Source organism: Mustela erminea, chromosome 3, assembly GCF_009829155.1.
Source record: "Mustela erminea isolate mMusErm1 chromosome 3, mMusErm1.Pri, whole genome shotgun sequence".
In the NCBI taxonomy this organism is placed as follows: Eukaryota; Metazoa; Chordata; class Mammalia; order Carnivora; family Mustelidae; genus Mustela; species Mustela erminea.
In genome coordinates, this window is record NC_045616.1 from 70,668,019 (window position 1) to 70,683,868 (window position 15,850).

At 36.9% G+C, this 15,850-nt stretch overlaps 3 protein-coding genes across 9 annotated transcripts in view; 1 reads left to right on the plus strand and 2 right to left on the minus strand.

Annotated features, from left to right (window-relative positions):
* The window catches only part of TRAPPC13 (trafficking protein particle complex 13), a 43,718-nt gene extending 35,996 nt beyond the window's left edge, over window positions 1–7,722 (minus strand). For 4 of the 6 annotated variants that reach the window (XM_032336116.1, XM_032336115.1, XM_032336114.1 and 1 more), the window contains exon 1: window positions 7,610–7,722. In XM_032336116.1, coding sequence (XP_032192007.1) covers window positions 7,610–7,655 — 46 coding nt within the window. In that variant the 5' untranslated portion in view covers window positions 7,656–7,722. Of the gene's footprint in view, window positions 1–3,648; window positions 3,832–4,932; window positions 5,751–7,609 lie in introns of those variants that run through there. The other 2 variants (XM_032336118.1, XM_032336117.1) reach the window with 2 other exon arrangements.
* SHLD3 (shieldin complex subunit 3) lies at window positions 2,985–7,707 on the minus strand. Of its 2 annotated transcripts, none has more exons than XM_032336122.1 (2): window positions 7,610–7,707; window positions 2,985–4,455 (listed from the first exon to the last, which is right to left on the minus strand). In XM_032336122.1, the coding sequence occupies exon 2, from the start codon at window positions 4,338–4,340 to the stop codon at window positions 3,585–3,587; it is 756 nt and encodes a 251-aa protein (XP_032192013.1). In that variant the 5' UTR covers window positions 4,341–4,455; window positions 7,610–7,707; the 3' UTR covers window positions 2,985–3,584. The 2 variants fall into 2 exon arrangements, with proteins under 2 accessions (XP_032192013.1, XP_032192014.1); XM_032336123.1 differs by having other exon boundaries at window positions 2,985–4,399; window positions 7,610–7,698.
* A 603-nt stretch (window positions 7,723–8,325) lies between the features above and the next one.
* TRIM23 (tripartite motif containing 23) overlaps window positions 8,326–15,850 on the plus strand; it is a 30,870-nt gene continuing 23,345 nt past the window's right edge. The window contains exons 1-3 of the mRNA XM_032336112.1: window positions 8,326–8,488; window positions 13,737–13,899; window positions 15,169–15,290. Coding sequence (XP_032192003.1) covers window positions 8,408–8,488; window positions 13,737–13,899; window positions 15,169–15,290 — 366 coding nt within the window. The 5' untranslated portion in view covers window positions 8,326–8,407. The remainder of the gene's footprint in view (window positions 8,489–13,736; window positions 13,900–15,168; window positions 15,291–15,850) is intronic.

Here is a 15,850-nt window from a genome sequence, read left to right on the forward strand (position 1 = left end):
ATTCATATGATACCCTCCACATCTTTTTTTTTTGGTTGAATTTAACATTTATTTTAAGGTAGAGAGGTTGTCAGGGAAAAACAAAATTAGGGTACTGCTGCCACTTTCCTAGAGTAAATGCTGTCGTTATTTCATCAGATGCTCTCAGAGATTCACCTTTCTGTACACATTCTTGTGTACCTAACTTACTTCCACATCTATGACTTAATGGTAGAAATGAGAAATACTGCTGAGCCTACTACTAACTAGTGCTAGAATCATCAGTCCTAAGGTTCTAAGTACACGAAAAAAGCTTAAAAGCAGTAATGGAGGGTGCCTGGGTGGCTCAGTGGGTTAAGCCGCTGCCTTCAGCTCAGGTCATGATCTCAGGGTCCTGGGATCGAGTCCCGCATCCGGCTCTTTGCTCAGCAGGGAGCCTGCTTCCTCCTCTCTCTCTCTCTCTGCCTGCTTCTCTGCCTACTTGTGATGTGTCTCTGTCAAATAAATAAAATAAAAAATCTTAAAAAAAAAAAAAAGCAGTAATGGATTCTAAATTCTTATGCCTTGATTACTTTAAAAAACTTTTTTTTGTTTATTTATTTGACAGAAAGAGACACAGCGAGAGAGGGAACACAAGCAGGGGGAGTGGGAGAGGGAGAAGCAGGCCTCCCACCAAGCAGGGAGCCCAAGGCAGGGCTCAATACGCAGACCCTGGGGCCATGACCCAAGCCAAAGGCAGACCCTTAACAACCAAGCCACCCAGACACCCCGGCCCTGATCACTTCAAATGGAAGTGGAGAAGTAGGAAGGAGAAATGGATCTCTGCTTCTTTCAAAATCATAGCACTATTTGCAGTAAAACTCAATCTTGAGTTTTCCAGTTCTGAATTACCCTTTCACTGCTTCAGTATGAGGTAGAAAGCAAACGACACAATTGAGAAAACTTTAAATCCATCACATATGAAGACAAAGAAACTCTTTTTAATAAGTGTGATTCTTGGCTAAAATTAACTCAGGAAACAACAGATGTTGGCGAGGATGAGGAGAAAGGGTAATGCTCTTAAACTGTTGGTGGGAATGCAAACTGGTGCAGCCACTCTGGAAAACAGTATGGCAGTTCCTCAAAAAGTTAAAAATAGAGTTACTCTATGACCCAGCAATAGTACTACTAAGAATTTATTCAAAGAATACATACATAATGATTTTAAGGGGCACCTGGACCCCAATGTTTATAGCAGCAACGTCCACAACAGCCAAACTATGGAAAGAGCCCGGATACGGACAGAAGACTGGATACAGAAGATGTGGTACACACATAAAATGGAGTATTATTACTCAGCTATCAAAAAGAATGAAACCTTGCCATTTACAATGACATGGATGGAACTAGGTGGTATAATGCTAAGCACAATAAGCTAGTCAGAGAAAGACAAATACCGTATGATTTCAGTCATAAGTAGAATTTAAGAAACAAAACAGATGAACATAGGGGAAGGGAAGGAAAAATAAGATGAAAACGGGGAGGCAAACCATAAGAGATGCTAAACTCTAGGAAACAAACTGAGGGTAGCTGGAGGGAAAGTGAATGGGGGAAGGGGTAAATGGGTGATGGGCATTAAGGCAGGCACTTGACATAATGAGCATTGCCTGTTACATGCAACTGATAAATCAGTAAATTCTACCCTGGTAACTAATAATATAGTGTATGTTAACTAAATTGAATTTAAATAAAGAATTTTTAGAAGTATGATTCTTGGATTAAAAAACTGCTCATAGGGCGCCTGGGTGGCTCAGTGGGTTAAGCCGCTGCCTTCGGCTCAGGTCATGATCCCAGGGTCCTGGGATCGAGGCCCGCATCGGGCTTCTGCTCAGCAGGGAGCCTGCTTCCTCCTCTCTCTCTCTGCCTGCCTCTCTGCCTGCTTGTGATCTCTGTCAAATAAATAAATAAAATCTTAAAAAAAAAAAAAAACTGCTCATAACAATCTCATGACTCCACTATACCTTATATTTTAAACTATGTCAAAAAAAAAACTGTCTTCTGTTCAAGTGACTTTGTCTTACAATTACCTTACTTTTAACTCGTAATTAGCAACTTCTGATAAATAAGACCTGAACAAAAAAAATTAAATCCACCATCTATGACTGTCTAAAAATATGACAACTCTTATTTGCAAAGTTTGGTGGCAATACTCAATAACTTCTTGATACCCGAAGGTTGAAAAGATGATTAAGGAAACAAAGAAGTAATTACTGAAAAAGTGACCTCAGAAACTCCCTCTAAACCTGGTGACTTTTCATTTAAAGATTTTTGGAAGCATTCTGTACCTGATGATTATTTTTTAGAGAGCAGTCTCATTTGAGACAATAAAAAGGTACTGAACGTAGTTAAAAGTGTTTGGACAGGCTGAAATCTAATTGGAAAAAAATTATCACTTAATTTAAAAATTAATAGTTTGCTTTTAAGCAACCTCAACTCAGGCAGGCTACAAAGAATCCATCCAAAGGGTGTGTACATGTTTATTGAGCCCTTACCATTATCAGGCACTGTGCCGCAAGGCAAATGTGTCAGCCTTTCAGAAAGACTACAATTCCTGCTGTTTCCCAGGGAGGTGGTTTGACCACTTAATGGAAGTAATTCCATATGAACTCTGTAAGGGTAGGTCCATGTTTCTCCTTGCATACTGCTTTCTAACCAGCTCACGTTAGGCACTTAAATTTGCTAAATAAGTATATTTTTACATAAAACCTTCATAATCATTTTGGGTATTTTTATGAGGTGATGTGTAAACCCAATTTAAAACATTTTGCTATTGGGAAACTCACAATAACTCCAGGAACCCATCAACTAGCAATCAGCATTAACCACCATTAACACTGAATACTTGTACTAGATTAAATAAAGAATAATGAGCTCTTCCACATTTGATACTTCCCTTCAAAATAGTTATATCCTTAAAGATACATTATGGTCTTAGGCAAATTATACATTTTTACTTTTGTTTCAAAATTCCACATCAACTATTGTCAGTTACAGATTCTTGGAAACATTGGCACAATCTGGGCTAGTTTCCCAATGTGAACTATGTTCATGCTATTTGAATAACATTTGCAATAGAACTAGTTTTATTATTATTTTTTAATAATTACACTTTAGAATGGTAAAGAAAAAACACTATAAAATTACATTTTGGGACTTTACCAAAATCCAACCAACCATTCACTGTAATTCACTGCACTATCTAATTCAACTACTGGAAAAGTAACAGAACAAAGGAATAGAACATTTTACCTCTAAGCTCAGTAAAATAACAATTTATCACAATTTATTTAGAAGAAAACTACTAAAAGTATAACCCAGAACACTTTTGTATTAATACACGTCTAGGAACTCAAGTGATGGTCATTTATTTCTGAGAAACCACTGTATACAAATTACCACACAATTTTTTTATACTATTAAGAATGAAGAGGCTATCTTAGTGAGGGGTCAAATAAAAAAATTAAATAAAAAATTTAAAACCCTGTAAAAAATTGATTGATCACACTATTTCAGATCCTACTCAGTTCATTCAGAATATTCTTCTCTTTAACAATCCGTAAAATTCATTACATACTAAAAATAACACCATATTTATGCACAAATAAATTCATTTTCCCAGTAAGAGCTAACCTTCCTTTAAGAAGACTTCCCACATATTCACAGTACATAATATCACAGAACACCCATATTTGGCCTAAGTGTCTCTGAAATGTAGCATTACAAGATGGAAGTTCATTGTGCCGGATGATATGATTAAGTTTTGCCCAAATGTCTTCCAGAGTTTGGTTGTTACAAATAGCATGCTCTATAGTCCATCTTGCTCTATAAAGTGAATGCAAATTCAATGCCTTTAAACAATCTTGCAATTTTTTAGACAAAGGAAAAATATTTTCAGTGCAATTACTGTTGGGAAGTGAGACACTCCAAAACCTCTTCTTGTGTTGTCTTCCCTTTTCTGATTGTTTATCTAAATTTCCAGAATTAGTCTGTTCGTTCAGTGAGTGTGACCGGATTAAGTGCTTCCTTTTTTTAAAATTAGGTTGAAATTCCAAAAGATCTACTGTGCAATCATAACTCTGTGATTTAACATCGTGTTCTGAAATGGTTAAGTATTGTTTCACATCTTCAGCTGCCTCTTCAGAAATCACAGGTGGTGATCTTTTAGGTTTGAGTGGAAGTTTGGATGCATCATGCAAAAACCAAGGAATAAATCTCGATAGTGGACGTGTAGGAAAGTCTTGAATTGCTTTCTCTGCAATTTTTGGCAGTTGTGTGGGATCACTCTCACATGGTCGATAATGTAATATTACTTCTGTAGACATTCTGCAGTAATCCGGTTACTCTTAATGAAGAAAACATTTCTTAGATGTACTCTTCAGCTCTAGAATATAATTTACAATTACAAGACTCTCTTTCCAAATCAGAAGGAAACAGGACCTAAAGTGGAAGTATTGCAAAGAGTAAGATATGGTAGGGATAGCCTACACACATAGGGAAAAAGAAAAAAATAAAACTAGTCTCAATATATTTTACCAAGTGCTGTTGGTAAATTTGAATGTAATCCACAAAATCGGAAATGCTTTATCTCATCGGAGTAGAAGCCCTACAAGATCACCTTCAGCCTAAAACTGCCAGGAGTCAACAAGTCTAACTTAACAGACAGAAAGGATTTGGAACCATTGTCATTAACAAATTTGGTAAATAATCTTAAGACTATAGCAGAAACAAAAGGTAAATTAGTGATTCTAAGAGTACTAGATTCATTTGAAGATAACAAAAATGTAATAATACTTTAAAATTTGAGACATCTGAGTTGAGGACAACGAAAATCACTGTAATTTTTAATGCCTTGAGAAAAATCTTTATACCTTAAAATTATATGAATTCTACCAAATACATAGACAGAATACTTACTGATTTCTTTCTTTCACAGTAGCAACATTAGTAACATGAAAATAGTTTAACTCTGATTTTAACCAGGCTAGGAACTGGGTTTGTGACTAAGTCTCCTTTGTCTAAATGGGGTACTTTCACAGTATCAAGACCTTAGTACCATGGCTCCTTAATTCTACTTCTGAAGAGGAAAACAAGACGGCTAGACCTTCCTTATTTTTTTTTACTCGTAGAACAAAGAATTTTTCAAGTTGTACCAAATGAAGTCGTTGATAATGAGTTCTAGCATATAATCGTCTTCCTAACCAAGTTCAAAGCTGCATGAGCCATAATGCAGGCTCTTTCAAATCCTAATTACTGTAGGGGGGAAAAAAGAGAGAGAGAGAGAGGTTGTATCTCTTCTCTCCCAAGTCATGAGAGAACTCTTTGAAAGGGTTCTCCCATTGCCAGAATGACCATGGATGGGGACTCCTGTCATGATGTCACAATACTCATTTGACCACTGATTCTGAAGAGTCAGAAATAATCTCATAATGATTCTTTTCACCTACTGTAAATGTCCACTGTGGACAGATTTGACAACTTAAACTCATAAGTGACTGTGATCCTTAACATTAATAATTTTAATATGAATCTAAACACAGAGAGCATATTCTTAAAAGCATTAGGAATTCTTTTAATTTTTCTTTCCTCTTCCTTATACTTTCATATTGTAAGATATGGCACTGAGAATTCTTTCATTTCTTTTGAACTTGTGTCATACCCTGAGGACTGACGAAATTCTGAGAGCTCCTTAATCTTTTATACAGACAAGAAAGTAAACTTAAATTACCACATAAATTGATACACTTGGCATTCAACAATCAGTAAAATGAAAATCTGTGAAAAAATTTTAATAAGTTATTTTATTTTTTATTTTTTAAAGTAATCCCTATACCCAATGTGAGGCTTGAACTCTCCACCCCAAGATCAAGAGTCATATGCTCCCCCACCTGCCTGAGCCAGGCAGGTGCCCCAAAGCTTGTGAAAATTATTGATGCACAAGGAGAAACAATGGTATGGAGGAGCTTTAATAAAACTGAGACTATCAGTGAATTTCAAAACACTTATCCTTTTAGCCTGCTAAAATCTCTCCCAGATTTTCTTCTGTTCCAGAAAATAAAAAGTAACAGAAAACTAAAAATACCCAATGGTAATTAGCTTCCACATTACTGGAATATAACTGTGTTTAATAACTTCCAATTTGCATAAAATCATACCCATCTGCTAACAGAACTGTTTCAAATTCCCATCAAAGTAACTAATGAGAGAATGTTCTCTGAAAATGCTGTTTCCTTCACTGGGAAACAATGAGTCTTGGAAAGATGGAGGAAGGCCCTGATAGATAGTAAAATCCGCTCTACATACTTGATTTTTTTTTTTAAAGATTTTATTTATTTATTTGACAGAAATCACAAGTAGACGGAGAGGCAGGCAGAGAGAGAGAGAGGGAAGCAGGCTCCCTGACAAGCAGAGAGCCCGATGCAGCACTCGATCCCATGACCCTGAGATCATGACCTGAGCGGAAGGCAGCGGCTTAACCCACTGAGCCACCCAGGCGCCCTACATACTTGATTTAAGATTAAGAAAAAACATGACAGTTTCTTTTCCTTTTTCTCTAGAAGAATCCATTTTAGTCTAGCTCATTTACTCAGGCTAAGCTTACAGGTCCTGTTGCTGTATTACTTAATATGTTTTTTAGTTCTATGATCAGAGACAACCCTCTTAAACTAAGCTATCAGTATTTGATTTTATGTTACAGATGGGACTGGTAAGCTTCTGGAATGTTTGATGCCTACATCATAACTGGGGACGGGATAAGGGTCCCTCAAAATGGATGTCACAAGGAAGGTTAAGTGCAATTTAACTAAATTCAAACGTCTATTGAGCCTTTTCTCAGCTCAGTTCAATAAGTTACTGGTAACCACACAGTAGAGCATCCAAAAAAGCAGCACCGCATTTGTTAAAAGTAGAAAACAGATGAAAAAAAGCTTAAAGCATTTTAAATAAAAGGTTTTCAGAAAACAGTAAGAATTCCAGAAAAACTCTATCCTGTTGGTTTTCCCTAAATAATCAAACAATTAAATCATCAAAGTTACTCAAAAAGTTTGCTGTGCGCACAAAACGAAAGTTGACATTAGTTTTCCCGTATTCACAACACTTCGAAGCAAACTTAAGTTTTAACAAATCTAAATTACACGTTGTTTTACTATGTATTTCTAAATCCTTGGCACTGCTTACTGCAATACTAGACTAACTTTACAAATGAAGCTGAAGCCTATTAACTTTATCAGTGCCACATGAAGACACAACAGACAAGGAAAATCACTGTAGATGGCTATTGTAAACCATCTTGGTTCACCAGGCTCTCCCCCGAGCTCGCGGCTAAAGCCAGTCTGTTAACTGCAGCATATCACACAATGAGTGATTTACCCGGTATCTATTCCATTCTAGGGAGAGGCTGTCAAACCTAAAAAGCAAAGAGAAGAAATTGCTTCCTTCCACTCGGCGCCAAAGGACAGAGCAGGAGCGAAGGCACTAACTGTTTAAGGAAAACGAGGCCTACATCCCAGGGACCAGATCTATGGGGTAAAGCCTTCGAGAATTAAGAGAGAAGAGGAGAAAACAGATAAAGGGAGTCGGGTTCATAAAAGTTTACCTTTCAGGGCCAGCAGGTGCTCCTGTTTGGGGGGATTCACTTCCATTTTGACCGGCACTTTCGATCCACTGCCTACGGCAACTGAAGAGGTTCAGTGCAGCCCGGAAGAAAACAGAAAAGCGAACGTTCGGGAAGATCAAATCACTCGTAACAGGCTCTCTTCGCCGGTGATACCTTAAATTCTCTTCTTACCATGTCCTTCACGGATTCAACGGCCTCTTTTTACCAAAGCCATCTCTTGCCTCTTAGAGACCTATATACATAACATACTTCCCTATTTTCAAGCCACAATCACGCATCGCGACTTCAAGAAATCTTTCCTCGGTGACAATACGTACAGCGTCCCAAATGCGTACAAGCGGAGTGAAAGAGACGAACTTTGCATGCTGGGATTTGTAGTTTAAACAAAACAGCATTGCATCCAGGGAGATGTAGTCCCCCTTCTCTCTCAAGTCTATTCTGCAATTGGGCAGAGTTTGTTACTGAAGCAGGAGTTTCACCCCGAAAATTTACTTTTAGCTTTAGCCTTCTTTTTCCCTTTACTTTTATTCCTTCCATCAGTTGCAAACTCCTGAATAATAACAATATAAATAGCAAAGCCTTCATATATAAAAGGATGTGCCGACAAACAGCTAGTGACCGGCAGGAGGAGGAGGCCGGAAGTCAAGCCAGCGGCGCTCCGCGTCTTACTGCGCCTGTGCGCGGGCGGTGCACGCTGAGGCCTCTGGGTAGGTGGCTGGACCCCGCCCCTCACTTGAAGGCCGTGACGGCTGCTTCTGCGGCGCGTCTCCTCGTAGGATGGCTACCCTCATTGTAAACAAGCCTGGAGCGGGACTAGACAGTGGCCGTCAGGGCAGCCGGGGTACGGCCGTGGTGAAGGTGAGGGACCTTGCGTGCTCTGTTCTCCACCATCGGCCTCCCTTCGGTTCATCCCTGAGGTCTGGCGGCCGCGCTCCGGCGGTCTTCTTTGGGCCTTTGCGCGCCTCTCGGCTTTACAAGCCTTGTTGTGCCCTCTGTGATTTTATCTCTGCGGGATTGAAGTTGCTTGGTTTTCTGCTCATACCAGTCCTCTACGTGGCCGATGGGGACATTTGTGAAAAGGAGCTTATGGGCCTGTGAGACTGACTTCTGCCGGTCTTTGCTTAGTGCCTCTCCTTTTTGTTAAGCTCAACAGGCATTAGTTTATTTTTATTAAATTGAGCCGTTGTTATTGCCAGGTATTGTGTTAAGTATTTTAGCTCGTTAGTATCTACTTATAAAGTATATGATAATTACTGTTTGACAGGTGAAGAAACACAGGTTTACGTTAACACAGTGCGTCGTGGATCCAGGTTTGAATGCCTTTAAAATCTGGTTTTCATTATTGCACTTATTCTATAACCAGACATACAGTAATGGTTGGTCTGCCCCCTCTTCTCTTATTAGTATAGTCTGTCAACACTTTTTTTTTTAAGATTTTATTATTTATTTGTCAGAGAGAGAGAGAGAGAGAACACAAGCAGGCAGAGCGGCAGAGCAGAGGCAGAGAGAGAAGCAGGCTCCCCGCTGAGCGAGGAGCCCGATGTGGGACTCGATCCCAGGACCCTGGGATCATGACCCCAGCCGAAAGCAGCGGCTTAACCAACTGAGCCACCCAGGCGTCCCTGTCAACACTTTTTTGAGAAGTGTCCCTGCAGCAGCATGGCTGAACATTAACGTTAGGATATACGATTTGCCCAATGCTTCAGGTTTGAAATTCTACCGTGCTTAAGTGCTTCAAAATGCATTAGCGAATCAACTGAAATATGTGGGATTCACATTTCCCTTCCACTGTATGTGTATAGAAAGATCAGCAAGGGAGAACTGATCTCATCGGTTTATAGAATAACTTTCAGGATTGTTGTAATCTGAGTTGTTGGTAATTCTCATTATGGGCTACATACTTAGAATAACTTAAGACTTAAAAAAAAAAAAAAAAACTACCGATACACTCCTTCTCCCCAAGTTCTGATTAACTTGACATCAGTATATTTTTTAAACATTCCTAGAAGTGATTTTAATGTGCAACCAAGGTTGAGAACCACGCTATCAGTTAATGTCTGAAGTTAATTTGAGATCTTGGGTAATAGGCATCTATGATTTTTTCACCTAATGTTGGTTTTTATATGACAACAAATGCTACATTTCTGTTCACAGGTATGTTGCCAATTATTGATGGCTTTTAATTCATCTAGCCTTTGTATATTGAAGTTATTCTGAAGATACACAGCATATCTGAGATACAGAGGAACACTGTTACTAGCCATGTTACATGGTCGAGATTTTATGTATTAAATTGGGCTTTAAGGAGAGAATACTTGAAGATTATTTTGTGAATTAGCTTGAATCAAGAAGTTGTAATTGGAATGGTTATTGTTGCTGTATCTACTTTTGTTACCTTGGTTGCCTTAAAATCTCAAAAAATATAAGAAGGCCTCATATGACTCAAATTTGTTACAGCACAGAGTTGATGTGTTACAGGTTCACTTTGTTTTTATCTTCACATGTAAAATGTGCCCAAGCTGTGCAGTAGGGTAGTCCTCCTTGGTAAGATGCTTATGCTGTGATTTGTAACTCATTCTCATTTTCATAGATGAAAGAAGAAATTACTCATTGGAAGGTGAGAGTTGAAGTATATATTGCTAAAAGGTAAAATAATGAATAAGTTGATAATGACAGGGTTTTTCATTAGAAAACTTAAAGATAAAAATCTGACATTATGAAATTACTTACATTCAAAAAAGAGTCAGGAAGGGAGGCCTGGGTGACTTAGTTAAGTGTCTGACTTTGGCTCAGGTCATGATCCCAGGGTCCTAGAATCAAGCTCCACATGGGGCTGGCTCCTTGCTCACCAGGAGCCTCTTCCCTCTGCCTGCCATTCCCCCTACTTGTGCGTGTTCTCTCTCTCTGAGAAATAAATAAAGTCTTTTTTAAAAAAGAGTCAGAAAAAAAAAAAGAATCAGGATGGTTTCTTTTGAGGACTGAGTCTTTTTAGTCCATTTAAAATATGGTATTATTAGGGTGCCCGGCTGGCTCCATTGGAGAAGTGTGCTACTCTTGATTTCAGGGTTGTGAGTTTCAGTCCCATGATGGGGCAAGAGATTACTAAAAAAATAAATAAATAACTTAAATAAAATATGGTCTGGTTAATTAAAATTTGTTTTACATGTAATCAGTTTGAAGCTCTCTTTGACATATTTGTGAAGTTGATAAGATTAAGTGCTTTTTTCTTATTTAGCTTTTTTTTCTTATTGTGCTGTTAGCCACAGTTTGTGTTCATAAATACTGAAGAAAGAATTTCTTATTTTATTGTTTCCTGAGTTGATATGAAATAGTCTAGTAAGTTTATTTTTGGTTCCTTGTTTAGTTTATGAATCTGTGATATGTTATTAGTGCTTTTTGAAAAAGCACTGTAGTAGCAACTTAAGTTCTTTTATCTTGTGTAATTATGTGTTCAGAGGTAAAAGATCTGAATGGACTGAAATTTTACTTGTTTGGAGTTTATGGTCATAAACAAGTTTATTACAGTGTAATAAACAAGTTTATTACAAAAAATACTGCATTTATTTTTTATTTAATTCTGTTATATCTTCTCTGTATTTGAATGAATTTGATATTCTAGTGACAATATTTAAATGAAACTTCTGTCCTGCTTTTTTTAAAAATGTAGGATACATTTAAGGGTTTGTGTATAATACAGTTTATGTGTAACTTTTCCCATCTGTTTTCCTTCCTCATAGGGAGCCACTATTCCAGTGTAATCAGTTTCCTGTGTATCCTGCTAGAAAGATAGTATGTCTGTATAAAAATATAGATACAAATGTATGCTCTTTCCCCAGTTTTATGCAAAAGCTAATTAAATATTTTATATATTTTTCACTTTGCTTTATTCATATGAAGTCATTCTATGTGTGTACGTAGGAAACTTCCTTTTTCTCAACAAACTTCATGGTTTTGCAGTATATGAATATACTATAATTTATTTCCCAGTCGTGTTGCTATCTATTTATTTTGTTTCCAGTCATTTGCAAATGCAAATGGTGCTGTAAGGAATAACACAGAGATCTTGTCACACATGTGTGATATATTTGTCAGATAAATTCCTGGAAAAGAATTACTAAGCTATATAAAGTTTTGATAGGTATTTTCAAATTGCCTTTCATAAAGCCTATTTTAGTCATTAAACATTTCACAGCAGTCAGCAAGTATATCTGTTTTCCCACATCTTCACCAAGACAAAGGATTATACAAAGGGTTATCAACCTGTTTGCTCTAAACTGAAAAAAATGTATTGGTTTAAGTGCATTTTAAAGTGTTTTGAGAGAGATTGAACATCTTTTTATATATTTAAAGAGCTGTTTTTATGTCTTTTCTTGTGAGCTATGTGTTACATTTAAGCCTCTTTTGAACCATACTGGGATGCAAGCCAATTATGTATTATCAATGTATAATGAAAGATGTTTGTATTTCGTAAACTGAGTCCAAATTAATTACAGAGTTAATACTAAATTTATAATGGATTAAGAATGATTTCCATTGTGGATTTTCTGTTTTTTACCTTGCATTGTGTATTTGTTGGGGGATGGTGGTTGGGCTGAACTGTTCTTAATTTTTAATCTTGCCAGACTTTATTTATATGAACACTCTAGTATTGCGTTTTTAGGAATGCCCTGTTCCTGAGGGCTTTTTGGTCTAAGAGGGAAAGACAGGCTGGAAGCCAATAATGGAATTAATGTGTTTAGGGTATCAAGATAAACACTTACCGTGGTGCATGATGGCCCAGGGGGTAGTGTGGTCATTTCAGTTGGAATAAGCTGTGGGTAGACTGAGAGATACAGTTGTTTAGAAATTTGTTTGTTTATTAATGTTAAAAAAAAAAAGGAACCACCAGGAAAATGTCTGTTTAGCTATTTCCTCAGCATTAGCATAAAAAAAAAAGACAAAAACCAGTTTTCAAGTTCTGGGAACTACAAATTGTAAGATACAGTTTGAGCATGGAGTCTGAAGTGGGTGGCAGGGAAGCAGTGGGACAGAGGCCAGATTGTAGCAGGTCATGGATGGCTGACATAGTAGTTTGTGATATAATTGAACAGTTCAGTGTGGGTGTTTTTAAAAAATAAATTAAAATTGTGTAGCACTTTGACTGTATTGGGAGATAAAGGTACCAACAGTGCTTCATTTGATAAAAATACAGTTTGTTAACTAATTATAAAACAATCTCATGGGCTTTGGAGTGAGTATGCTGATTCTTGTCACTTCTTTTGACTAACTTCATGGCCTTGGGCAAGATATGTGCCTGTAATTGGAATGATACAGACAAAATATTTTCTAACCCAGGGGCATATTTATTAATTGAGAACAATGAATTGAAATTTAAGTCTTAGCTGACTGCTTTCTTGAGTTTACATTATGTAGTATACATGGATACTAGAAAATACTTGGATATTACTTGCAGTCTGTTCTGAACAAGTTCTTGATCATTTACAAGGAGTAATTGTCACTCTAGTACATATTTCAAATGATTTCTGTTCAAATTAATCATGGTCTTTTGGAGGCAAGGTAATTGCAGAAAAATTGTTTAAGAACCCAACTTTGGCAGAATGACATATTACACAGATTCAGATATAATGAATCAAGACATAATTTTCAAAAGATAAAGGTGATGTTAATTTACAACATTATCTTGGTCCCTAACAGTTGACATTTCAAGGAGATTTCACTATGATATAATTTTTATGTGGTCCATCAGATGAAATGATAAAAGGTGACTTAAAATTTTACAATCTAGACTTTTTTTCATGGAGGAATAATTTTTTTTTTAAGATTTTATTTATTTATTTGACAGAGATCACAAGCAGGCAGAGAGGCAGGCAGAGAGAGAGGAGGAAGCAGGCTCCCCGCAGAGCAGAGAGCCCGATGTGGGGCTCGATCCAGGACCCTGGGACCACGACCCGAGCTGAAGGCATAGGCCTCAACCCACCGAGCCACCCAGGCACCCCTCATGAAGGAATAATTTAATGAGATTGATTATATTGAGGGTTTTTTTAACCAAAAGTATGTGTGCTTTTAAAATCACTTAAAAAGCACATGTTTCCTTTCTAAATATTAGGTGCTGGAGTGTGGAGTTTGTGAAGATGTCTTTTCTTTGCAAGGAGACAAAGTTCCTCGCCTTCTGCTTTGTGGCCACACAGTATGTCATGACTGTCTTACCCGCCTCCCTCTTCATGGAAGAGCAATCCGTTGCCCTTTCGATCGACAAGTAACAGATCTAGGTAGGAAAATATATTGTATGTATTTAAGATTTAAAATTGTTTGGTTTATTTGTATGAAAAGGAGTTTGTATAGTCATTGCTGCAGGTTCTCGGTTAGATGAGAGATGGGGGAAATTATTATCTTTAGCTGTTTGAGTTCCATTTTACAGAGAGGAATTATTTTAGATTAAGTGTATGTTTCTTATAGTGGTTTTCCAACATGAATCATAGCTTATTTGTAGTTATGAAATCAGTTTAATTGATTCTCAATAGGTGTTTTCAAGAAAAAGGAGAATGAAAAATACGGGTGTTTTCCTAACTGTGAGAATGAATACTTGTGTGTGAAACTTTTGTTTCAGCTGTAAATATACACATATTTTTAAAAACTTATTTATGTATAAGTAAATGTACATTATCCTGTGTTGTAATGGAAAATATATGTCTTACTGTAGGTTGGTCTAAAAAATATTGTAAAGTACTTGTTTTAATATATGTAGTAAAAGTCTTTGGTAAAATAGGATTTATAAAGTTAAATGATAAAAAAAATAGAAGTCCTTTAAGTATCTTTCTACCACACTGCTGAGGAGTTTCTGGGTTTTTTTAATTAATTTTTTAATTTTTTATAAACATATAATGTATTTTTATCCCAAGGGGTACAGGTCTGTGAATCGCCAGGTTTACAAATTTCACAGCACTCACCGTAGCACATACCCTCCCCAATGTCCATAACCCCACCGCCCTCTCCCTCCTTGCTTCCGCCAGCAACCCTCAGCCTGTTTTGTGAGATTGAGTCTTTTATGGTTTGTCTCCCTCCCGATCCCATCTTCTTTCATTTTTTCTTTTCTTACCCCACAAAGCCCCACATTGCATCTCCACTTCCTCATATCAAGGAGATCATATGATAGTTGTTTTTCTCCAGTTGACTTATTTTGCTAAGCATAATACTCTCTAGTTCCATCCACGTCGTCACAAATGGCAAGATTTCATTTCTTTTGATGGCTGCCTAGTATTCCAGTGTGTGTGTGTGTGTGTATACCATATCTTCTTTATCCATTTATCTGCTGATGGACATCTAGGTTCTTTCCATAGTTTGGCTGTTGTGGGAGTTTCTGTTTTTTAAAGAGAATTTTAACCAGGCAATAGTTTAAGCATAAAAAGATACGGGGAAAATTTGAATTTTGAAAATTTAGACATTAATGATTAAAATATATGACAAGTTACTATTGAGGTATGAGGTAAAATGATTAATATTCCATTTTGTTAGATTTAGTTTTTATTTTTCTATTCTAGGAGATTCAGGTGTTTGGGGATTGAAAAAAAATTTTGCTTTATTGGAGCTTTTGGAACGACTGCAGAATGGACATATTGGTCAGTACGGAGCTGCAGAAGAAGCCATGGGGATATCTGGAGAGGTATTGATAGAACTTGGTGAAATATTTATTATGAGCTTGAATTTTTTCTTTTAATTTAAGATATTTGCCATCTAATGCACTATCTTACCTCACTTGCTCTAGCAGATAGGTTTCCAGAAACACAACTTTTCATTACATTATAGTTTTGTAGGCAACAATATTCCCAGCGGAACATTGGTAAAACTTAAACTTGAATTCTCTGAAAATACCATACCTAAAGTACGTTTTATGTATATACTTATTTTCCTTATTGTAATTCACTTCTACCCAAGGATAAAGTTAAAGAGTAAGAAGGTTACAGAAGAGTAAGAAGAAGGTATAAGCTACATATTAAACCAGAGGGTGCAAAAGTGAATCAATAAATAGTACAGCACCAAGAAAGAGGAAGTCCTTGAAAGAGGCCAGTTAGTGTCGAGGCCAAATGCGTAAAAATAGCAATAGCTCCTGAGGGAATTACTACTACTAAATATCTTTGTGAAAGGTTTAAATTATGTGTAAGTACACTCTCTTCATCCAAAAGGCTGATCGTCCAGTAAATATTAAGAATAATGCTCATTAAC

Coding starts and splice junctions, on each gene's coding strand:
- SHLD3 (XM_032336122.1), bottom strand. CDS start 4,340: ATGTCTACAGAAGTAATATTACATTATCGACCATGTGAGAGTGATCCC.